This window comes from Lepisosteus oculatus, chromosome 9, assembly GCF_040954835.1.
Source record: "Lepisosteus oculatus isolate fLepOcu1 chromosome 9, fLepOcu1.hap2, whole genome shotgun sequence".
Lineage (NCBI taxonomy): Eukaryota > Metazoa > Chordata > Actinopteri > Semionotiformes > Lepisosteidae > Lepisosteus > Lepisosteus oculatus.
Window position 1 is genome coordinate 26,501,802 of NC_090704.1, and position 26,394 is coordinate 26,528,195.

The 26,394-nt window shown below is 38.9% G+C and overlaps 1 protein-coding gene and 1 long non-coding RNA gene across 2 annotated transcripts in view; one reads left to right on the forward strand and one right to left on the reverse strand.

Moving 5' to 3' along the window:
* Positions 1–26,394, reverse strand: part of LOC102689203 (cytosolic carboxypeptidase 6-like) — a 511,816-nt gene that overhangs the window by 26,282 nt on the left and 459,140 nt on the right. Inside the window, exons 9-11 of the mRNA XM_006635243.3 lie at positions 25,563–25,674; positions 5,586–5,738; positions 1,529–1,691 (exon numbers count right to left, since the gene is read on the reverse strand). Of these exons, the coding sequence (XP_006635306.2) occupies positions 1,529–1,691; positions 5,586–5,738; positions 25,563–25,674 (428 nt within the window). The remainder of the gene's footprint in view (positions 1–1,528; positions 1,692–5,585; positions 5,739–25,562; positions 25,675–26,394) is intronic.
* Positions 11,773–26,394, forward strand: part of LOC107078511 (uncharacterized) — a 40,188-nt gene continuing 25,566 nt past the window's right edge. The window contains exons 1-2 of the long non-coding RNA XR_001479459.1: positions 11,773–11,971; positions 19,249–19,426. This is a non-coding gene — a long non-coding RNA (uncharacterized lncRNA). The remainder of the gene's footprint in view (positions 11,972–19,248; positions 19,427–26,394) is intronic.

Consider the following 26,394-nt stretch of genomic DNA (forward strand, 5'->3'; position numbering starts at 1 on the left):
TGAAGGAAACTAACATTTGTATACTGGGTTTGTCCATAACTATCACTTTGTGGATACAGTAGTGGTATAGGAGAAGAAAGTACTGTACAATAATGCATGTGACTGGGGTAGTAACACAGTGCTGGGCAACAACCACCTCAGTTTTAAGTTCAGTTGATTCCTCTAGCCACTAACATTGGCTTCAATTGCAAGGCTGTTCTGTTAAGTTCAATTTGTTAAATATGGATAATGTAGCTTGTCTTTGAATTTTTTCAACTCTGTCTGTGTTTGAAAATAATAATAACAACAAGATAAAAATGAAAATACCAAGATAACAAAACATTCAGTATCTATCAACTATATTCATCAGTGAACTGTGTATGTGATTGTTAAGCTATATACTGTAGTGTACTGTAGCTCCAAGGACTTGGGTCGCTACTTATAAGTGATTTTAGGATGTATGAGTCCTTTAACCAAAGTTACATGGTCAAAGGGGAATTATTTAACTTATGTGAATTGCAAGCCAGCATTGTATCTCTTTATTTTTCTGCACCAAGCTTTATCGCATATTGATGGGATTTATTGCTTGAGCCTCTTGTATCAGCAGTTCACTCACAGAAACACAGCACAATAGGCACCTGTCAGTATTCTTCTCCTTTATGACTGAGTGCTTGAAGGATGAAATGTCAGTATCAATGCAGTGATCAATCAGACGTCCAGATTAAAAAAAATAAATTACATATCGCAAAAAATCTTCCTGAAGTGGTAATCTACAAATAGCTCCTTAGTAATTCATCAGCCTTACAGAAGAAACTCACATTTACTTCACAACAAACTTTTTTTTCCCATTTTGTAGAGGCCCATCATAAAACATTCTGCACTTGGAAGGAAAACTCTTAAATGAAGCTAAAACAGTTTCTTTCTGTATTTTAATTAATGTAAAAACTACATCTAACGTATTGAAAATCACATGGAATAACCAACTTTCAGAAAAAGCAAGTCTGCCCAAATCAATTGTAATTTACTAAAAACAATCAAAAATACTTCCAAGTAGTAATCATTTTCCCCGATGATAGAATATAAGGAAGGTATCCACTACCTCCCAAACAATTTAAGTTCTGTAAAGAATGTATGACTGAGCATGTTAAATAATAGGCGGCTCAATTTTCCTCTAGCAAGACAGGATATGTAGGTTTTAGGCAAGAACAATATGCCAATAAAATTCCAGTGGCAGAGTCACATTTAGAATGGGCAACTGGTCTTCTTTGTTCTAGCCCACAAAAAACAGTTTTGTGAATTTTATCAGTTATTCCAAACCACTTGCACTATATACTATATACAGTACTACTACAGTATCTATCTGTTTATGGAACAGATACAGCAATGTTAACAGTTTCCCTGCTTCTCATTCCCTCCTCTTTAAGTTATTTCCAAAACATCCAGGTTTTCCACTTCCTACAAAATACAGCAGGCATTTTTATCTCTATATAGTAAGGCCTAAGAAAGTGGTTAAGTGGTAAATAAATAAGAAATTGTAGTAAAAGGATACAGGCATCTTCAGTGTAGGGAACGGGCACAGTGCTCCCAGCCACCACAAAGCTGTAGAAGGACACCTCCAGTGTGTAGCAGTAAGACGTGTCGTCAAGAAGGCCGCCCAGGAAACGCCGGCCTGTTCCTGCCTTTACCACGTCTCGGTTAAAGGAAGTGCTGGACTGTGGAAAGATAATGCCCAACACATGTAACTGATCAGGGTAAAATGCTACATGTTACAATACAATACAATAGAATGGCTTGTGAGTCCATATCTGCACTGATGAAGAAAAGCAAAAACAGTGAACTGATTATTAATTTCATCTTCTATTTATTTGTCTAACCTTTTTCTGAATGGCAAAGGCCTATGAGCCAGACCAATATTTTGACACCTGAATTTAATGCCAGTTGTTACTTTTCAACATCGTCGGTTGCTTTTCAACTGCTAATGCCTGTGTAAGTCAAAACAGCATTTCCAACACCGTAGGGGCTTAGGAGTCCAATTGTGAAAGGACTTAACTCTCAATTCAGGCCCAAGCTCTGCACTTGCCTCACTGACAGGTACGCTGACAAGTGTCATGTCAAGCATATTACTGAAACTCCTTGTGCTCCACCCATCAGATGATAAAACTGAGGTTGTGTTGTAAACTATTCTGCAACAGTAGCTGTTAATGCATTGTTCACCGATCGTTGTCTCAGATAAAAGTGTCTCCTAAAAGTCTACCACTGTCCCTAGGCATGTTTTCCTCTTGTACTCAGGCACTTCTTGCACACCAAGGTTCTCCTGTCTCCTATAAAATGCAGCGGACACTTACAGATTGATTTTATGTTCCTTCATTAATCTCTCCTTTTGAACTGTCACGGCAGGCTGTCACAGGGAGTTGCGTGCAGCGCTTAGTCTCTCGAGAATGTTAAAAGTACAGGGCATAAAGAAGAGGGCAGAGGGACTTTCCACTTTAAATGAGAAAAATGATCATTTGAAATTTTGAGATGGAAATTAATGCTATACAAAACTGCAGCAGCTGAAAAGAACATGTTGTAAATTGGTATATTGTTGTAAATGTTTCTACTCCATTTTGCCAAATTATACAATACTGACATTTTGCTTTCAACCATTTAACTCTATCATCACTGCATCTGTCCACACTGTGATTACATTAACACCAATCCACCACAATAATCAATGACTCAATGGCCTTCTAGATAGATGTATTGCATTTAAAAGATATTGAAATGTACATTAGTTGTCAGATAATTCCCTTTTACCTGATGCAGGTGTAGAGATAATACAATAGTTTTAGTCATTATTGTATAATGTTGAGATTGTCACTTTAGGGTTAGCAAGGTATTGCTGAGAGCCAGATATGTCTGCTGAATCAAACTGCTCCTGTCAAACACAAGCACTTCAATCAGCTGAGGATGAGTCAGGGGTTTTTTCACCCTCAGGACATCAGTGCAACAATTTTGCTCTTCAAAGTCGCTTTGAAAGATTTCTTTTGTTTGTATTGCTGATGAAAATAAGTCAGCTTCAACTGATCTGTAATTTTTCCCGTAAAAAAAAAGAAAAAGTCACACGTTTGTGCCGAAAACAGATATTCTGGAACATATGCACTATAATGGCAAAGTGTCTCAAAGACTTTTGAACGCACAACGTATTTGATCATTTATTTGTCTAAATGTGATGCAAAATGTCATATTTGCCCAGCAGTGAAGGTCAACGCAGTATAAGCAAGACATATTCAGAAAGAGTGCCATTCTTAAGAACAAGGAGGTTGTTTCACCTGTTTAAAAACACTGTCGCAGTCCCTAGAGTGTATTTTGGTTTTAGTTTTTGACACTCACGCTAACCTTTCCTTTCTGCGTCTCTGGTTCGAAGACTGAAAGCCTACTCAAGGCTGTTTTTCTTGTGCCTGGAGGACGGGAATAATGGCCAGGGCCTCAGAGAGCAATAGATGCGCTCCCCGCCTCATGAGCAAAAGGCGTTGCTAATGAATGGCATGCCTAGGAGCTGACACGAAGGTCAAACTCCGCCATTCCAAGGCTAAAGAGTTTCTCGATGTGCTCAAGCGGCTGTCTCACAAGCATTACGATTAATCCAATCTTGCTAATGCGGATCAGCGAGACAAACAAGTCGTCTCTGGAATGCATTTGCCGAAGATGGATCACGGGGCCAGGCCCTTCGCCGGTCTGTCAACAGGCAGGAGAGACGGAGAACACACCCATTCTATCTGCCAGGCCCCGGGTCCTGGTGGGGGGGATTGGGACAGGGGAGTGGAGAGGAAACAGAGACAGATTCGCCAGTGCCACAAAGCTCCCCTGCGCTGAATACACAAAGCCCCAACTCCTCTGCCTGCTTCTCCTCTCCCTGAGTCACACAACCAACCAGCGCGTGAGTCACAACCAGCAGAGCGGAACACTCCGCAGAGCTCAGAGGAGCAGGCTGGGATGACAGGCAATGCGGATACATTCTGATGAAAGACACATGTTAATAACTGGAGATGGCTGCACTAATCTCCTCTCGCTTTAAGTGTTTCCACCACAGTGAGCCTCTGAAAAGTAGCCAGTGTAGATATTCCGATTGTGCTCACGTTTCGCACTTCTTTCGCCTCGAAATTAAAAACAAAAGAAATATTCAAGACCAAAAAGTCAAGAAGGAGCTGTCTAACGCAGTAGAGAGATAGAATTAAATGTAAATTCCAGATATTGTGGATTAAAACAATAGCTACTGCATAGATTGACATGCTTTTAAAAACTATTAATAAATGTTTAAAAACATTTCAGTACACAATATCCATGTTAATTGTCTACGTGTGACTGGAGTATATTTGTATAAAGTATATCATATATAAAAATCTTAGATATTATTTTACTATATTTTCAATGTTTTTAATACATTTTTGTTAAAGTATTTTTAAAAGTAATCAATGGCTTCTATGACCCTTAGGATATACTGTACAGTATACAGTAATATTAATTATCTGTTTCATAACCCTAGAAATCAGAACCATGTAAAATGACTTCTAATTACAGTTTGTATATAATATGTCTAACAGTTTTGCCCTTATTAGCTGCATAAGAAGTGCATTTATTCCATACATGACATGAGTCCAAGTATGTTTCTTCATATGCAATATGCTGAAATGTCCTGTAATACAGTACATATGTTTTATACTTTTGGAAAAAATTGCATGAAATAGACAGGCTTATTATTCTGCTTCATTAACACTGATATTAAAAAAGAATTTTATCTGTATCACTAACACCAGCCGTAAATGATTGAATTTTCCATTGCAGCTACACAATGAACTTGGCACTGGTTCCTGTCTGCTGTCTACTGTCGGTCCTCTGTTCTTCAAGGCCACTGTGATCACAAGGTCTCACCACTCTTTCACTGTGTTTTATTCTACCGTACAGTATCATCATAATAAAACAACCGTCGAAAGAGAAACATACTGTAGTTTCCTTTATGCCAGTTATTTTTATTGCTTTTTGATTGATTTTGGTAAAAGACTTACAGAAATGTTTTGCCCTTACAAAAAACAATAAAATAACAAGACAAACCCTTTTTTCTAATATACTGTATAAGTAAAATTATATCTATTTTTTCTTCTTTTTCCTGTCATCTGTTTGACTTTCTTTGTGCAGATTAAGCCATGTCAAGGTTTGGCTCCACATTATTTTGCACTCTGTCATCTTGGATGATAAAATATGTGCAGTTGTAACAAAGGCAAACAGTAATTTAGAAAACACCTGAGTTTCCCAGATTCATATTGTGTTGAACTGGAACTCTGGGGAAATGATTTAGACATTTTTTAAAAACTTTTAGAAAGGTTTAACTTAAAATAAAAGAACATATGATGAAATAATAATCCTTTTTGGATATACTGTAGTGCAGCAGGCAGCCAGCCAGGTCCTTGAGGCTATGCTATGTGTAGTGATGCTGATTGCTTTTCACTGGTGATGTGTTTTGGCTATTGAATGGGTTGTAGGGCAGCAGACATGTTCTGCTTGACCTGGGATGGGACTTTTGTTTCAGTGGCTTTTGATGACATCCTGATCTCTTGAGGCGTACTCACAAAGGAGAAGTCGGGCGCATTGTGGCACAGCAGCCGGGGGAAGACAGCCTGCCTCTGGACGCGTTCCTCTTCTTCAAACACATTGCCGTACATGAAGCCATTCATCATGGTGGAGTGAGCGTGGATGTCGATGTAAAACTCCAGGCTCACTTTCTGTGTAGACAAAGAGAGATTTCTTTCAACCAGGTAGGCAGCGGTGGGAGCCGAGTTCGTACTGCAGGCCATCACCTCCAGTTAGAAGACCTGATATCATGTGCACGTAGGTTTGCCAAAAGTAGTTTGAATTTAAATAGTATAAAATGGCTTAATTTAACCTCTTTTGCAAAATTGTGGATAATGTAAAGATAAAGCACTTGGATATAACTTACACCAATAATATTGCTGTAACAAAACACAGCCAATTTGTGGCCTAAGGCATGTAGTTATGATACATAGAGGAGTGAAGTACCTGACTGCAGTGTCTGTTTTGAGATAAATACTAGCAGAGCTGAGTGGAACGGAAATACACTTTTATCTTGGGAAACAATAGAAATGTGTTCTAGATGGTCGTATATCATTTCCAATGAACCAATGTATGCTCAAGAGAAGCAATGGCTTTTTTTTGATAACTGCTTAATTTGTACAGTAGCAGTTTAGGAACTGTGTTACTAGGAATTCAAGGGGGAAATTGACCTTATGGGTGGTGTAGGGGCTAGCATGCTGGACCTGGCAGTTCTAGACCAGGGGTGCTATCTGCATTAAGTTTGTATGTTCTCTGGCAGGTTAATGGGCTTCCTGGAAAATAGGCCCTGGTGTGAATATGTGTGTGTGTCCTGTTCAGGGTGTATCTCCCCCTGTGCTCATTGCTTGCAAGGATAATGCCCCGTGACCCTGAATTGGATGAAGAGGTTAGAAAATGAATGGATGGAAAACAGACCGGAAAACAGTGAAAATATATTGAAAGCTCCAATGCATGTTTTTAAAGCGAAATTAATTTTAGACTGAAAACAATTTACTTCCTTAAACAAATGTCTGTGGGAGTCTACAAATGGCATTTGTTGTCAAAACTGATACCCTGACTTCTTTCAAGAACACAACTGGATGAGATCTTCTGATTAAATATCTAATAGAAACCAAATATGAGCTAGATAGACCAATGGATTTCCTTTGTTTGTATCCTTTTTTATGTTCTCTTCTTAATGAATGACAAGCCAGGACTTAACCGTACACATATTAAAGCTTTAAAACTGACCCTCTGAAAAGCATTTGCCTACCTTTTCACATTTTTAGAGACATGACTTTAAAGTTTTTCAAAAAAGGAAAAAAGAAGGAAGAGTAATCATGAAAATGCTCACAGCACACTCATTTTTGTTTGGGCTTCATAGGGGCCTGATAAATAAATCACTTCAGGGATCACTGTGAATCAGTCTTTTCTCAGTCATCTCACCTGCTGCCCCTGTTTTCTGACACATTCGCACTATTCATTGCCAGAGAGAGGGAGAGGGTGACAGAAGAGCTCAGTGAAATGATCGTCTGATTGCTCCTTCTGATTCTGCTTGTGCTTTCTGAGAAGAGGGTCACATTGACACTGCCTTAGATGATTAACACTTAAAACTGCAGAACAACTCCAGTAATCTGCCTTGATTATTCAGTCCTTTGTTAAATGAAAGAAACGGCAATATTTGGATATAATAGGAGAGGAAACAGACGGATTTTTGTATGTGCCACTATGTGGTTTGTAATGCTTCATTTACCACGTGTAAAACTCCTTATTTTTAGTTCTGGAATATATTACTTTTTTGTTAATTTCATTGGCTCCAAACTACCAATTATTGTTAATCAGCAGTGTCCCATATAACAACCTTCATACAGTATAATTTGATGATTTTTCTAACCTTCATGCACAGGAGGGAACAAGACAACCCGCATGGGTCCTGTGCTCTGCAATGTACCCTTTCAGGCCATTTGCTTCTTTCAATGTTCAAAGCCCATAGAGCTAGCAGCAGAGTTCATTGCCGGATTGAGGATCAATATAGCTGTCATCTATAACACTGCTAGCTCATAGGCTCCCAAATTTTAAAGGTAAAGGGCTTACTACTCATTAATATAGGGATTTCCTAGTTAGTTGTGCACAACCTTATCACAGCAACCACCACTGCCCAAAGAAACTACTCAGAGTTATACCAGTGATGGCCTGGGTAAAGCATTTTATCTGTCATGTCTCATTACTGGCTGATCCACTTACTGTAGGAGCCCACAAAACTGGATTGAATTAAAAGAGCAACCACTACTTACATAACAGGAGCAATCTCCTAGTAACACACTGGAAAGTCAATTTATGAATTCCATCAGATCAAGCAAGTTAAACTACCCCTAGTAAATCTGATCTAAAAAAGAATAATTATTTTGTACAGCTCCAATGGGTAGTGGGTTTTAAGAATGGAAACCTACAGTACAGGCTTTATAAGGTAATACTGCAATACATTCACTGATGTGTCTCCCTTTTAGTAATTTCTTTTCTCTTGGTGTCACATTTTGTAATGCCATTTTGGAATTGCAATTTCGTTTGGTATTTTGTCCGTGGAAGAGATTGTCTAAGCACAAAGTGAACATGATGCGGAGTGAAGGAATCAAATAAGAAACTAGCCTTTATTTTAAACAGGAATAACAAAAGAGACAAGCATAACAGCTTTTACATGTACTCAGATCAAAAAGGCCTAACCCCGAAAATAGACAATCAAGGAGTAACTTAGGTTTGTCAGGGGTATTTGCTCATCGGAGCTTAATCCTAGCTGAGTTCTAGTTAACCCTGCAAAGGTTTCATTCTACACAACCGCATGGTGTTGATTAGAAAACTATCACCATGTAGGAGAGTATGGAACTTCTTTATGCACAGATATTCCCACTAGTGTCAACTCCAAATATGTTTCTAAGGTTTCTAAGTCTTTTCGCTCTGACTGACATCTTTTCTCTGTTTTCTACAGCCTTGAAGCAAATTTCTAATGTGTTAAAAAAGATAGTTGTGTAGAAAAAACTTTGATCATGTGGCACCTTCTTTCATGAGCTGGGTAGGCAGACATTACACATTAAAATTACCCAAGGTCAAGTCCGAACATATTGATAGGCCATGTTGATTTTATTATGTATCTCGGAGCAGGGAAGAAAACAGCAGGCCTGTTTCTTAAAAAGTGTGCCAGGGGTGACTTGGTGATTGCAACCAACAGTTTTTAAATCATCTGCTGGTGAAATCTGTTTTGGAAATCACCTGGACATGTACAGTGTCTCATCATATTCCTGATGCCACGCAATTGTGTTAGCTTCCAACCCACGCAGCACGCTCAGGTTTATTAATAACAAGAGCTGCATAAAGCAGTGCCAGGCATCCACAAGAGCCTGTGGCTTTCCTCTATCACAGCCCTGGGAGTGTTCTGAAATGTATAAAACACAAGAAACAACTGTCAAGAGTAGCTATACAGCTTTCTTCAGACTTACAGCGGCTTTAATTTTAAAATAAATCCGACAGTGTCTCCTTAACAATAAAACCTTTAAAAGTATTGCCAGTAACCGTTGCTGCTTCTGTCCACACAAGCTCTGTCAATGCCAAACTATGTACTGATGAGATATTAAAAGACCTGATTCTGCTTTGACCCTGACATGGGCCAGTTTGCTTACTGAGATAGTTGCTAATCTTCACAAGAAGGGCATGAGTGTTGTGGAAAACAGTGTGTTAGGTACTTAGGGCACTCCTCAAACCTAATGAAGAGGTGAAGGACTTCTCACTATAGGATCACAGCTGCTTGGCAAGAACTACAATACTCAACCTTGTCTTGGGTCGGGGTTCTTTTCAGGACTGAGTCACTCAGGGGTTCCCTGAACCTGGAGGAGTCTGTACTAGTAGCTCTGAACCATTGCACAATTAATTGCCTGATAGCCTCATCATTTGTTTTGCTACAGTATGTTTGCTGCTTAATGTTTTATTTAAAGCTCTTACACATCCTGGGACTCAGGGTAACCTAAGTTATTATTGGTGTGCATTTCCAGGCATTCTATAAATTTACCTCTGTACGCTATGGTACAGGTGAAGTATAATAATGCACAGTGAAAACAATATAAAAATAAAAGACATGGAAAAACAAGATCAATGAATGAGAAAAGAATGTGTGAAAACTGCAAAATGTCACTACAAACAGATCTTTTCCCAATAATATTAGAATCTTGGAAAACAGGAAAAACCTATTTACAGTAGCATTCCTAAACATTTACAATTTCTTACAGTTCATACAGGAAGAATATGGGGTTAATTAAATCAATTACAATCATAAATGTACATATTACGTTTTTCATGGGCAGGTAAGAAAGTCACTGCTAATTAGCAAAAATTTAAGTCATGTGATGATTTGCTTCTGGACAGGTAACAATTGAATAATGGTTCTGTGTTTTGGATGAGATATTAAACTGAATTCACACTGTGGGCAATAAACATCATACAACACTTTTTTCAAGAGCAGGGGTACTAACCCTGGTGTCATGGCTAAACAGAAAAACCTCTGATATGGAATTCCTCTGACGTCAGAATGAGGTTTTAACCATTTAGAGTCAGGAAGGCTAGTCACAGTATGAACATACAATTTTCAATTGTCTAGTGACAACAAGCAAAGCAAATCGTTTGTGTACTAAAAGAAAATCCATTCACCAGTATCACAACAATTGAAGTCAAATTGAAGTCAAAAGTAAGAAAAGCAAAAATCTATCTTCTCTCATGACAATCTGGAATTGTCACTTTGCTCTTCCCTCAGTTGGGTACAATAAGCTTATAACAATAAAGAAGTCAGCCTGGGATACTCAACTACGGCACTTGGAAGTAATAGGTTAAAATCAGATACCACCTACACGTTCATAATATAGGTGTGTTTCCTGTTGTTATAAAAATACTTACAGTGGAATGAGCTGTAGGTTTTAGCAGCATGCATGTATAATCTATTGATTCTACCACATTTGAGAAACTAAAAATGCCACAGAACTTTCTTTTAAAGCCTTGTAGATCAGAACTGATTTTAAAGGAAAATAGTAATTTGTGTGCTTGTCTTAATAAAGCAATAAGCACAACTACTAACAGGTGAGAAAATGTGGGCACGGAGATGCCAGCAAATACTACCACTGACTCCAGAAAAGAGAAAGAGACACAAACATGCAGGATGGATAATGAGGCCCCAGGTCATTATTTAGATCATACAGTACCTGTTCCTAATTCGCTCTTCACATAATTAGAAATGAATAGTTCAGTTCTGAAATACCCTTTCTTTTGTCACCTTAGATTCACTAGCTGTAGCAGAAGACAATGTCTCCCTTCTACTGCAATTATAGTGAACATGCTTATACTGTAGGCCAGCATTTGCCCTACCCTTTTAAAGACTTGCTGATTGCTTTTAAGACATACTTTCAGTAATTCTTTAAAAAATGGTGCAGTTATTAGTGTCCAAATTCCTGGCAGTCTTTAAGCATCTAATTTTAATACAGTATTTGAGAAGACTTATCTGCAGACACAACACCCCATTTTTGTGACTTCTAACTGGAATGTCCAAAGTTCAATACAGTATATCAAGAACCAGACACAAAGATGTATTACCGCTTCAAAATATTTCTCAAAACCTGGCACTACCAACTCATTTGCAACATGTTTGCAACTGATAAAACAGCAGTACCTCTGACCCTTGTTGTGTGGGTTCTATGAAATAAACACCTGCACTTTCAAGTTAATGCCTTTCTGTGCCTTTGTATGATTTTGGAAATTCAGACGAAAGGCAGGCAATGATACAGAGACAAATGTGCATCTAGTGCATCTATGTTAAATGCAGGGGAACCAAAAAAAGTCAAGGTGAAAGAAAAGAGCAGGGATTTTGAAAATAACAACACAAAGAAAGCACCACTGTCAAAACTAGAGATGAGAAGAGCACCCCCGCATTGATCAGGAGCTTTTATCGGGCACTGCAGTGTAGCTATGAAAGCAGCAGAGCTCTCTGCGCAATGCAATCCTCTACCCTCACAAACTAGCAGCTGCTGGTCAGTGTGAGGCTCTGAGCTCTGACCCCTCACTCCAGCCAAGCCCTGCCTCCCTCTCTGCCTTGCCTCATTATCCATTCTGCTCGGTACTTCGGGCTCCCGGGGGTCATAAAGCAGGTAGAAAAGCTCGGGAACGCAGTGTTTGAAATTCTGCTCACAGCCAAAGCAATTTCCTGGCAAGCGCAGCGCTGTCAGCTCTCTGATGCCTGCTTGTGAAATATAGTGGCTGGGAGCGGGCCATCGGCAGCCGGTGTCAGCCTGATGGATGGAGCCCGAGAGGAAGCACAGCACCCGCCATTAAGGCAGCTCCATCAGCCACTTGAAGGAGATCCCAGGGTCTAATAGAGGTAAAGAGCTTTCTAATCGCCGCCACGCACCCCGCTAAAAAGGGGGGAAGGAAGGCATGGTGTTTGCACCTCCCTTTAAAGGGCATTCCAGAGCACTGGGTACTGTAGGTAGACCACAAGCAGATCCATCTTTCACTAATAATAATAATTGCTTACACTTATATAGTGCTTTTCGTGACACTCCACTCAAAGCGCTTTACAGGTAATGTGGACTCTCTTCCACCACCACCAATGTGCAGCCCCACCTGGATGATGCGACGGCAGCCATAGTGCATCAGTACTCACCACACTCCAGCTATCAGTGGGGAGGAGAACAGAGTGATGAAGCCAATTCATAGATGGGGGTTATTAGGAGGCCATGATTGGTAAGGTCCAATGAGAAAATTGGCCAGGACACCGTAACACCCCAACTCTTTTTGAGAAATGCCCTGGGATTTTTAATGACCACAGAGAGTCAGGACCTCGGTTTTACCTCTCATCCAAATGTCAACACCTTTTTACACTATAGTATTCCCATCACTATACTGGGGCATTAGGACCCACATGGACTGCAGGGTGAGCACCCCCTCCTGGACTCACTAACACTTCTTCCAGCAACAACCTTAGCTTTCCCATCCAGGTCCTGACCAGGCTCACAACTGCTGAGCTGTTGGTGGAGGGGAGTCCCCATTACCTGTAAAGTCTTTGAGTGGAGTGTCCTGAAAAGTGCTATTGTATATAAATTGAAGGAATTATTATTATTTACCTAATTAGGGATTATGATTCAGTTGCCAGTTTAGTGGTGGCCTTGTAGTGCAGTGGGTAGCATTGTTGTCGTATACTGCTGGGGCCCTGCTTTCAATTCCTGACATGGGATGTTGTCTGGGTATAGTATGTATGTTCTCCAGTGTTCATGTGGGTTTTCCCTCTCATAGTACAAAGACAAACAGTGGCTGACAAAAGTATTTACCCCCCTTGGACTTTTTCACACTTTGTTGTGTTTCAATATGCAATCGTAATGTACTGTATTTCTGATTTTCTGTCATTGCTCAACAGAAACACTAGGTGAAAATTCTACAGATCCTAAATTAATTGGAATATAAAACAGAAAATAACTCATTGCATAACTATTCACCCACTTTGCTATGACATGCCTAAATAGGCTTTGGTGCAACCAAAAGTGCCATAGTTAGTTTAATGTAGTCCACCTGTGTGCAATTAAGGTGTTTTACAGGAGTTTAGTCTAATACACCTATCTCTGAAGTGGATATAGCTTTTAATCTAAGAAATAGCTTTTTATTAGGATCATTATGAAAACCTTTCTGTTAAATTCAAATTTAATCATACCATCTACTTTAATGCTATATACCGTCCTTGTTATTTATTCAAACAATTCTAGAAAGCACGTTACTGTACATTAGACCTCATTTTTTAATCTATATAAATGTCATTAATTTATAAGTATTGTTCTATTTTAGCTCCATCATAAGTAAAGCTAAACAGTATATATCTCCAGTCCTAGTCTCCTACTGTGGGTCTCTCTAACTCAGCTATAGCTGAAGACCTTTGAAAAGTGTTAAACATGTCCAAAAATACTTTAAAAGCATGCTATTGACACTTTTAAAAACCTGTGTGAAATTCCTCTTTTTTGCAGAAGTTAAAGTCTCCCATTATAGACCCATATCACCATCTTATTACTGCAGGAAAGTAAGCTAGGCCTAAATCGGGGACTCTACATAACATACACCTTAGAATGACTATTTCTCAGATAACCCATAGCAGTTCTAAACAGACCATTCACTCTTCCTTCACTTCACCACCCCTTCTCTTTCCTGTTTTCACAAATACACACGCATTACAATACATCCATATATAAAAATGGACACCAGGAAACGCAATCTTTGAGATTCCTTCTGTTACTTCTATTACTATTACCAATTAGTTCTATCACTGCTACAAATACTGCCACCCATCCTCTTTCTCATCCTAGTACTGTTAATGTTATTTGTAAACATGATAAAGCACAAGTATACAGTATCAATATTTTAAATCTCGATTGGGAGTGTACATGATTTTGAAATAATTATTGACTGGGATTCCCCAAATGGCAGTACACAGCTCAACTTGACAACAGCATCAAAATTAGTTGTCCAGACATCATTTGACTCCTGGCTGATTGGTGAAGCTTTGGATGACCAGTTGGATGATGTCACTGAGATATATGCTGCCCCTTCAGTAATACACAGTGGAGTTTGCAGCATCTGAAAAGATGCATGGGTGGGACACAAATATTGTCCACCCTTCTCATTCTGCCCATGCAGTACAGAACATATTGTGATGTAATAACTTATTAATATTAAGAAGCAATTCCAATTTGGGTAGGTACTGAATGAACGAATAAGGAAAAACAGCAAACAATTCACAGCTGAAATGTTGTGTTTTCTCTTTTCTCTTTTCAGCATGGAATAAGCCTATTACTTGTTCCTTTACTGTACTGTATGTGTAAGCCATTATGTTTAAAGAGTTTATCTGGGAGTTGATGGTCAAAGAAGTTTTCATGTCTGGAACCAGTCTGTTTTATACTGATTAGTGATAACCTTCTAGGATTTAGTAAATGTTCTGCTAATATTCAAATCCCAAATGAAGGCCATTGGTAATTATGTAGGACTAAAGCTACTGAAAGGAAGGGCGATCTTAGCTACACTAAGTGAAAACATATTTTTTGATAGATTTACCAGCAAGTGCTTTGTATGAAACACTTGTTTATGCTAGTTTTGTGTTTGTTTTTGCTTCTTTGCTTCTATACTTTTTTAAGGCAGTCATTTCTCCATTTGTGAGTACACTATTGATGCTATGATCCGCTGGTTCAGGGGTGAGAGTAAGATACGAATGACATTACTAGCTCTAAGATCTTATATCATTGTAGGAGTTTGTCATCACAAGCGCACTTCCTGTTCTGTAATGTACATTATGGTTTGTGCTTGACAGATGACAGAAAAAACCACCACATGACAGCCAGAGTAAACAGAGTAAAATAAAAGAACTGACAAGTATTCCTAATGGAACCGACCATCATAACACATATACACTTGTTTATTTTCCTAAAAAGGAAAGTGACACATACTGTAAATCCCTAAATGACAGTTACTGTAAATCTTTCAGGCACTTTCTTCAAAATGACCCAAAACAATAAAGGCCTGTTTTGTGTCTTTTCTCCCCATTTAACAATGCAGCCTTGGCTAGCTGAGCCAAAGAAACGTTACTAGTACAATTTTTGAAAAAAAGTTTCCCTTTCTAAACAGAAACAAGTTGGCCTTTCAGTATTGAAGGGCTAATTTGGTACTTTTTCGCATAATGTATTTTTTAATCAACAGCAATGGGCAGCCAGAATGGCCCATGTCATCAGCCTGTTAGTGTCTAATAAGCAGATGCATCTGTCTAGAGCTTATTTGGGCCAAGATTAAAAAATAATAAAACAGCCAGCAATCTGTGACTCAGTCTCCCTCATTGCCAATGCTTAAATATTCCTGCATTGGCACTTTTACTTAATTTTGGAGTGCCTGTTTGAACTAAAGAAAAAAAATACTGTAATCAAAAGTTCCCCTGTCAGATGTGCTTAGTGTTTCCTTCTACTGAAAGGGGATATGCTCAGGCGTGCAATGTGGGTGAAGCCTTTAGACAGAGAGGGAGCAATAATGGGGAGAAATTGGCCGCAAATATCAAAAATTTACTTGGAATGGACTCATGACACAAGGGGACGCTTCAGCAGACAGGCGTACGCTGCATTTTCAAACGCCAACCTAAATTTGCCAACCAAATACTACAATGCTGCTTTGTAATAAAGGGGGTTTTCAAGGTGCAATATTCATCTAGGCTGTCTGACAGCACCTAATACATTTGTTTCAGACAGAAAATTAATTTTCTTATATTAAAAAGGTCAAAAATGAACTATGGCAATATGGGCCTTTTGTCATCCTTAACAAATTATCCAAAATGGCATTGTCAGATCGGAGGGGATACGTTTGCTGTGATGAATGTTCTGAGTAATCAGCCAATCAAAATGAATTCTTCTTTGCGTTTGATAAATGGAGTGGAAAAGCATCGTTCGGGTTGGGAGATGGCTCCATTTGTTTCTTTTTTACTTTAGTTTTTTTTCCTGAGAGAAACACAAAGAAGCTGAGAAACAGATTATATTTACTTGCTTCACTTGCTGTATTTCAGTTTTTCTTTTTAAACCAACTTTTGCTTTGAACTTAAAATGTCATCCTCAACAAGACTTATAATTCCTGCATTTTCACTGCCAAGTTTTTTTTAATTATTACATCTCATTTGAGATAATGATCATTTTCATCAATCACATTCTGCACACTGTTGTCATTTTACTGGCATGTTGGACATTTTGGGTTCAAATATGAAGCAATGTATGATTATTTAAAGAGCAATTGGAAAGAAAAAAACAGGACTTTTTTTCGTATGGTACATGCTCAGAAAGTAATGGGAAATTTAATGTCTGACTCGGCAATAGAATAATTCATGTATATTTTCAAAAATGACCTTTTTGATTTATCTTGCATTAATCTACATAAATAATATTGCAACTCACCTAAAGAGTATTTTAAATATCTACTAAAATACTTTAACTATATTTCATTATTTTCATTCTCTGTATTTACAGGCTTGCACACTTTCTAAAGAATGGGAAAATCTATTATTTGTGGTGAAAACAGCAATATCGTTTATTTATATGGTGCTAATTAAACATATTCAAATTAATTAACTCTGTTAAGTAGAAAATGTAATTCTGATTATAAATTCTGCAACAACTTTTGTTTCTGAGGTCAAGTAGGAAAACTTTATGGATGATTCAGAAAGCCAGGTATCTGCTGTGGAGTAGTTCATATGATACTTCAACACTGCTGGTGCACTAAACCACTGATCTCTAGAGCACCCTGCCTCTTAGTTGAAGTGTAAAAGACAGGTGGAGAGTTCTTCAAGCTATCAAACTTGGGCCCAGAGGTGTGTGTGTACAATACTTACTGATGTATTCCTAGCACGTTAAAATGCCCTTCATCACATCACTGCATAACAACCACGAATAATAACTTTACAATACATGTAATACAGCTTTCATACAAATTGGCATACAGTATGGTATCAAAACCTGCCTCTCTCCAACCTCAATGGCACTCCCAAGTCTGAACAAATAAAACTTTTTTTTTGCATTGTATAATACAGCTCCAAGATGTTAATACTATCATACTGCACAAACAGCTATATCTGGAGCAGGTTTGGGAAGTCAAGTACAGTATATGGGCTGCCATATAGACCCTTTTTGTGCTGCAGCATTATGAGGTAAACCCTCATCTGTACATTATGTTCAGTCTGTAGAATGCAATGGATACCATGAAATTGACCAATGCTCTGAGATATTTTTGCTTGGAATGGACTTTTTTGGAGTGTACACTGAGTTTCATCTTTCAAAGGTGATCACATACAATGATGTTGATGTCATGACAATGATGATCAAGATGCTATTTATGTGATATGAAACGGGTGCCTGGTCAATGCAGGTTTCGGTGTTTGATCAAATGAAACAAAAAAGACTATGATGTCTGTCATTAATAAACAAAGGGCACAGTAGGAAGTGGGAAATCGTCTGTAGGCTATTGGCTCAAGCTCTAGCTTCTGCCGAGTTGCTTGCAATGGCCTTCATCTTGGGAAGTGGTTTGCAGTAATTGGGTGGGCCTCACTCCCCCCTGCAGAGCCCAGTGTTGATAGGTATAGATCTGCCGAGCTGAGCATATACAAATCTTCTGGGCTGCAGATACTCAAATGTAAGACAAGGCCTGTAGCAATGGACTGGCATTGGAACTGGCAGCTTGTTTGCCTAGACTTGAATTTTGTGTCTCATCACATTAGCTTGACCTCAGAGGCCCTGTCCTCTCGTGAGAGTCCCAGCTGGGCAGGAGAGCATGGCGTGTCTGCAGTTTTGTGGCCTGGGGTTACGAAGGAGGTTACCAGGGGGTTAAAGCGGAGAGCCAGAAGTCACACATAATGCCAGCTGCGCCCCTGGGCACACCTCCCCAGCGAGGTGTCACTATAAGCTATCTCAACGTCAGTAATTGACTGACACCTTCAGCCGTGCTTGCTAACAGCTGTGTCCTTGACTGCCTCCATTAACCTGCTAATTTGGCTTGGACATCTGTCCCCAGGCTGGTATCACCTCCCTGAGCTCCACTGAGGGTCTCAAAAGCTTTGTTTACACCAGCTGCGCTGCTCCTCATATATTTCACTGTTTCCTTGTTGCCAGCACTTTACTCAGTGGATGGGTTTTCTTTTTGTTGTTTAAAAAGGGGCCTCTCGATTCCATGGAAGCGTAAAGAGAAAACATGTCTACTGCAGCGTCATTCTATGAATGACTGATGTCCCTATTCAAATTTCGTCTGGTTTAGATCTGGGAAGTGCTTGTAGGAGATCCAGTGATGAAGTAGAATAGTACACAAAGAACCATTTATTTTAAGTATTCATAAATCAACTGTTTATAATGGTTATTCTATTAAAGTCCCGGTTTTTACCCCTGAGCATAAAGTAATTGACTTCACAGTAATAACATATCATCATCTCCAATACCTCTGATAAGTTTTTTTCCTAGTGCTGTAATGTAATATTAGTTGTGTTGTGACAGGAACAAGCAAGATATGTTTTTCAGTGATGAACGCATAAATCCAAAATTGTGAGACATTCTCTGATGAACTCTAATGAACCATTGTCCATACACTATGTTAGGCACAGGTTCCTGCATATACAGTATATCATTGTTCTGGTATACAGTAGCACCTCTCAGATATAGTCTAAAAACTCCCCATCTTTGTTACAGCAGTTTTGCATTTGCCCAACCCAACATTCTCAAACCCAATTTTCCAAATTACATGTAACTGAGTAAAAAGTTTGGAGGTTAGAGTTTTTGTTCCTTTTTGATCACTGTTTCTTTATTAACATTAGTTTGCTTTTACAATCCTGTTGATCATTTATTTAACAAAAAATGTAGTAAACTATTGGACTCCCCTGCTGTAGTATGCAAAAGCAGTCTTGGACAACTCAGATATCTCCTATACATGACTGAGTGGCTGTCTGTTCATTGTTGACTGTCTGAGAGGAAGGTGTTGCTGACAAAGAAAGAGGCTTTAATGTCTTTTAATGTCTATTTCCTGATCAGGATTCTGGGTTTTTAGTATTTTGATTAAGTCTACTGCAAATGGAGCCACTAATAAAACATATCCCATGCCTTTTTTTTTCAGAACATGTAGACAAACCCTATGCGTGAATTTTACACTGGCTTTTTAACCAGCTTTTAACAAGCCAGAGGGGTAACATCCTGTCCATGAGAACATTATGGAACATCACCCCTTGGATGAGTTGACCCAAGTGCTTGGAGCAAGAACGGATTGGTGGAGGGTTGCACAGAAGAGAATGCTGGTAGGAAATTCTGAAGGACTCTTAATTACATGCAGGTTTGACCAGGGGATTGGCTGATAGGGGTCTCGTCCTCCTCCAAGATTTGTATTATGATCAATCACAGTGTACTATCTGAATTATTGTTTTGGAGCATTAAGTGCACTGTAGCTGGTGTTGCAACAGTGACACCTGTCTTCCCTGTCCTTTACATGACTGTGTTGGTTTTCATTTTAAAAACTACTCAAACTCTTTCAGCTCATAATGTTAATTTCAAAGACTATTTGGCCTCAGTTTATTTTATACTTGTGCATAACAGCCCCTCCTAGTGTCAAAAGCTGACCCTGACACAGTGGAGCTGAAAGAGTCTAGTAATATACCTGATTAATTGCCTATCAATCCATCTCTCTAGATTTTTGTTAGAATTGATTCTTGCCAGTAAAGTCTGAAGGTACACACAGTATTTTTGGTGGCGTGACTGTTGTGTTTATTAAATGGAAGTCACGGTTAGTTATTAATTTCTAATACTAGTATGTTATTCATAGTAAGAGGGAGGAGTTACAGGACAGATGATCGGAAAATATGGGGAAAGTAAATATTTACTATATAGCACTGCAGTTGCTTTAGTATTTACTTTATTCTTAAAGAGTATAAAATCGAAACTGTACTCTTTCAGGTTTCAATCTGTAGAGCCCTTTGTGTACAAAGAAGACAGCTTGCTTTTAGTTACTAATCTGAAACACAGAGCGGATGGTGTCGGTTGTAGGGAGCTGCATTGTTTATCATCTCCAGAAAAAGGGGGTTGACTTCTTTGTATCAGTGTGGGCTCAAACAAGACAAATTCTCCATATATTAAAAAATGAAGAAAAAAAATCAATCATCAAAATGGTTCCTAAGACTGTGATGTGCTGCTTGGCAAAATATGGAGCCACATCTTTAAAAAACTAAAAACTATTCTAGTTCCTCCTTTAAAAAATGAATGTGAGCATGAAGGATCTTTGGGAACAGAGAGCACACTATGAGATGGAGGAACTGGCAAATCATACATTATTGGAGAAATGCAGACCACATTATCAGAGCAGCCACACAGAAATTAATGGTCCCAGGAGATCAAAGATAATAAAATGCAGAAGCTTATCTTGACAACCCCACCTAACATAGAAAAGGCAAACAAATTTCCTTCACTCCAAGACCTGGAAACAGGCAACCAAGATGTGTATGATTGAGACAGCAGCTTCCAGAAGAATATCATCTCATATCCTAAAGATTAGACACCAGGCTCAAATTCAAACACGTCCAGGGCCAGCAAATACACAAGGAAAAGACTAAATGGTTGTCATTGACTGTCAGGAACACTACTTTGTCCTTATTAAATTCCTTTCCAGTTTTCTTGCTTTCCTATTGCACTGGCACTTTGTAAACCAGAGAACCAGAGAACACTAGAGGAAGCAGAAACTGAAAGCTGCGGTTTGCTAACAGACTACAAAAATCCAAATGCAAGAGCTCAGTGATTTCCGGAGGCTTGCGGAGAAAGCCAAATTGGTGGAGCTCGAAAGCCGGCAGAGATGTTGAAGGGATACGGCAGTTGAGAACAGGACTGGGTAGCAAGTGAACACAGCAGATAAATAGACTGGGAGACTGCACTGCTGTGAGGGGAACTGGTTGAGGAGTAGGAGCCACTGTTCCAGTGCTGAGCAGGAGACCTATGTAAGGCAGATCAGGTTTGGGGCTGGTTTGGAAGTCTTCAGGGAGATTCAGGCAGAAAATAACTTTCGGAGTTCAGTACTGTGAGTGCACAGCCATAATCCAGAAATAACAATGACAGAGCACAATATCAGTGGCCAACACGCCATATCACGCCAACACCCTGACTTCTTTTAAGGAATGGTTGGGTGAGATCCTTGGATCAATTAGGTATTACCAAACTGGCTAGCTACCAAACAGAAGACAACCATTTTGTAGGTAGTCCAGTCCTCAGAAAACATTACCAATGAAGAAACCCAGTTGAGAATCATCAGCAGTCTACATTCATAAACGTCATCTGGTCTACCAAAGTGCATTGATGATCTGGAGCATTAAAGATAGAAAACACTTGTGATAGAACCTTGTGATAACTTGACAAAAAGACAAAGAAGACTATTAAAAAAAAACTTTCTGTGGTAATGAGTTTGAACTGAGTATGTACAGGTAATGGGAGGTCCATATTTCTAAACAAGCATCTGTGCGGTTTTGTGTGGGTGTCAGAGCGAGAAACTTGACTTGTGACTCTGTCTGCGACTGGACGTCTTTGCATGTGAGAGGGACATGGTGAGAGCACTCTGCCCTGAAGGAGCCCTGTTCTGCTTCAATCGATCTGCACATCAGCCAGGCTGCAGCTCTGGAAAAGGTTAAGCTGAGAGCTGCGTCCCTTTTGCTCACTATAACGGCCGCAGTCTTATCAGAATTGAAAGTGCAGGAAAGGTCAGACAATTCCCAGGACAAGCTCTGACCTTCAATAATCCAGCTCCTGCCTCTCTACTTATAATTAAAATAAAGGCACAAAAAGTGCTTTTTTTCTCTAACAAAGACAGCAGGGTTGGATAGGGAGTTATAATACCTTGCACATAAATTTATGAATTTGTCTGATTTCCACAGTGGACAGGATTATGTAAAATTCACATGAATTTCTTATTCCTTTTCAAAGTCTACCTTGTTATACTAAGCAAATGTACAATGTATGCATCCTCTGCTGTCATGCACTAAATGTATTGTAACCAAATAGGCTTTTATTAAAAAGTTAAGACGATTCATATAATATACATATAAAAGCATAAAAATCAATCTGATTAATATGATTGTATGAGTACAGAAAGTAAAGTTAAGCATGCACACATTCACCCTAACTACTCTAAAAAGACAATTTTTCAAACAGCCAGAAAATGTAGCTCCTAATTCTGTTATGACAGTGACTTTTTAAATCTAAAAGCCAAACAGCAGTCGCGATCAATAAAGTCCAAAGGCAGATTTTTTTTTCTAGTTTGGCACTGAATCGCCATCACAGCAGGAGGCTCATTTTTCATTATAATAATAAGTCTTAAGAAAGCAGGGTGTCCTTTGAATAAATAATGGAAGCTCTGCGTATGCGTGTGTGTGCTTGTGCTCTACTGAAACCCAGTTTATTGTGGTGACACGGAGTAACAAATTACCTCGATGTTTGCTGTGAATAACGAATGCAGTGTGTGTTGATCACTGTAATAGCCCAGAGTAAAGTATTACGGGGGTTTGTCTGCGTGGGTGTCTATGTATGCAGAGGTTACAGCTGTGTGTGTGAAGGTATGGGTTTGTGAGATAATTCTTTAGCTAATGGCAACGCAACGACTGACTGACACCTCTCCAGCATCTTTGACACCCATGTCCTGCACAAGCCTGGGGATTTCCCTAATACAATTGCAGGGCATACACATATAGAGGCTTGGCTTTTCACAACCTGAAAGCCATCTCTATAGGAAATGGAAACTGTAGGTCAGGTATCATTTTCATATAGTGTACATACTCAAATACAAAGAATTACAGGGGTTCACAAAAAGAATGATAAAGATTGCAAATCAAATGAGCAGCTTGATTCGTGCCTAATTGCATTTAGAATTTCTGTGCTGATCACAAAGGGAAATATCAGAGACACATTTTGCTACAGCTTCCTACAGTCCTTGTGGAGTTAACTGAATTGATGCTGAAAAGCCTGAAATTCATGAATGCATGTTGAAAATTCAGCATAATGTTCAATATAGTTGATTTCAAGCTGCTTATGCGATGCAAAAAATTAAATAAGGAATAAAGCAATAAAGAAATTATAACCTGGCTATTGTATAGTCCACTCGATATGGAAAACACGAAGTCCCAGAATCAATCTCTGTCTGGCTCTGGGGGTATCTTTCTGTGTTAGACTGAGAATGTGGCAAAGCTCTTAGTATGAAGAATATTTGTCATTGTAATTACTGGGTTGTGTGGCACAGGAATCATGACAAGTCCTCTGACAATTTGCTCACCATGTGACATTTGCTTGGCATTGTTCCTCTGCAAAATGAATCTTTACTGATTCTGAAGTTTGAAGATTTAAATTCTCTCTAGTGGTTTTTACGTAACTCCTCATCAGAGCATATTCAAAGAAGAAACTGTTATACTCTTTTGAAAAATAAATGGTTTTAGTACTATGCTATGGGTAAAGATATCAGACTTGTTAATTTGGCAAACATTTATGTTAAATGTTGGTTTAGAACTTTCACTTATATTTACTTTTGAGCTATGTGTCTTGGACTTTCAGCACATATCCTATCTACATCGGATGTTTTTACAATAAGTGGACATAATACATTGTATTTATACATCTATACAGCAAATTTTACATAACAGAATTGTAATTCACAGAGCACACTTATGTTAGCATTCTCTTGAAAAGTCTCTGCAGCAGATGACCACATAATGTGATTGTTAACCTGTCAAGTGGATAAAGCAGGAGCTACACTTCATTTTAAATTATGTAAAAAAATAGATCTACACTTCATTTTAAATGTAGTTAAGTGGGAACTGTTGTCTGTTTTTGTGGACCTTGAGTCAAAACCCCAAATCCTGTCTCAATTAAAAAAATGAAAACAGTTTTAGAATCTTTTTGAGGTTTATGTTACAGAGCTGAAAATGAAAAAGCCTTGCACTCACTCCACCACCAGCTCTTCTGATGACAAAGCTGTTTCATTCTGCAGTGAGCAGAGGAAGTGGATGTCACACAAAAGAGATTTGAGAAACAAGTTATAAATCTGTTAATGAAGTAAGAGAAATAGAGAAGAATTCTGGGTTGCTTCCAAGCAGAGAACAAGTAAATAAAAACAAGTAAGTCAGTTAACAATATTAAAAATGCTTTGTCAAGAGCATTCCAGCTAACAATAATTCTGGAAGGAAGAACAAAACATTGTGTATTCCCTCAATAACTGATTTACAAGTCTGTCTTGCTTGTTTTACCATTAGTATGCAAATTTTCTTACATATACAAATTTGCTGTTGTGTAAAATATGCAGTTCTTCTTTTGATAGCTGTGAAAACAGCTGTGAAACACCAGTTTGAGATGGATTTGTAACCACTCTTTGGATTTGTAACCAACTGTAGCACGTTATCGTTCAACATAAATTTAAGAAAGGCATTTAAATTAATATTATAATTTATAACCAAACTAGCATAAAAACGTTATTAATGAGAGGAGGCCAATTTATATCTAGCTCATATGGTGGTTAGGTGTGAATTGACTTGACAATCTCAAGAGGATATTTAGCTCTGACAATTTGCTAACCATCTGATATTTTCTTGTCGTCTTTCCTCAGTTATGAGAGCCTTTACAACACAACAGGTGTAGGTCCTGTAAGGATCTAATTGTTGTTTGGCAGAGCAAAGGTGAACGCATGCATGCTTAACTTCAATTTTTGTAATAAGGAGAACTATTTTAACTCGTTTTAAATAATTCAACCGGATTACAATGTTTCACAGATGCAGACAGATTTCCATTTTTGTCTGAGACCAGCCCATACTGATAAGTAAATGCAGCAAAGAAAATTGCAGGTCCCAATGAAAGGTCTGTGTATTTCTCAGTCCAAGAAAATCTAAAGATGAACTAGAGCTTCATTACAACAGCTTGAGACAAATTTGGTCCTAATTTTCACTGTGGTCAGACTGTGAGCCGCACGTCATCTAATTTGTTCACTACAGAGTCTTTAGAACTAAACGTCCTTATTCTCCCAGCAGGCAACTCTCGTTTGCTCACTGGGAGAATAAAAGCCTTCAGCTGGAAAGACAGAGGTGCAAAGACGGTGAAGAAGAGCCACTTGTTTTCCCTCATAAAAAAAAAAGATTTCTGACACAAATATGCTCAAGTGATCATCTGGTGGGTGACAGTGTAGCGGAGCTAGTTCGGGTACGGTGACGTCATCGCCCTTACTGCGTGTAGCAGGGACCTCAGCTGCCTGGGCTGAGGGAGGTCTCCTTTAGCTCATGCGGCTGGTTCCCTGTTGCGTTACGCCGGAGACCCGGGTTCTGCCCCAGGTGCTGCGGGACGGAACGGGATGGCGGAGAGCACGAGCCCGCGAGGAACCGCGACAGTCACAACAGCGAGTTCTACGGAATCGCAGGAGAGACTCACTTGGTCTTCATTCATGCCGACGATGAGCTGCTTCACGGCATGCAGAGTGGGGTGGGCCCAGGGAGAAGGGTCCTGCCAGTGGCGGTTCAGGTCAAAGCCCATCAGCGAACACCTGGAAAACATGTCAGTCCTTAATTTAGTGGACGCTTGGGGACTGACCACATTGACCTCCTCATCTAGGTACATCAATGAATGACAATAGACCACCAGATGTAACCTAACGTGTCAGCCATGAAAGACTTGAAATGCTAGCTTGCTCTACAGTAACAAGATTCCGGATGCTTTGAAAACATGTAATTCGCACAGCACTTAACTCCTATACTATAAATAAGACAACTGTAGATATTATTTTATTTTTCTTCAATTCTTAGAATCCCTGCACAAGAATAATGTATGCAAAATCAAACAGATTCCCTTGCTTGCTTCCTTATTTCACTGCCATTTATATGTGCTATGAAATATAATTATGTGGCTTGTATTACTTTGAATTATAAGTGAAAGGAATTCTAGACATTGTCCTCTGTTTCAGGTGCCAGGCTATATTATGGTGATGAGCAAATTTAAAAAAAGAACACATCAGGTCCAAATAAAGAGTCAATGTCTTTCTTAGAATTTTCTTTTAAAAAATCCACAACTAAATTGCTGTAGATTCATGTACTACACTTGAGATTGTAACTGTTCGTTAGTATTGAGTATTTTGTGGGACCTTTCTTCTGGAATGGTTTTTCAATTATCCTTCTTTGTCTTATGGGACAATCAAAATTGTAATAGCCTCTTCCACATATTTGTATGAGCTAATAGGTGTTTCTATTGTAGAAGTCCAAAAATTATT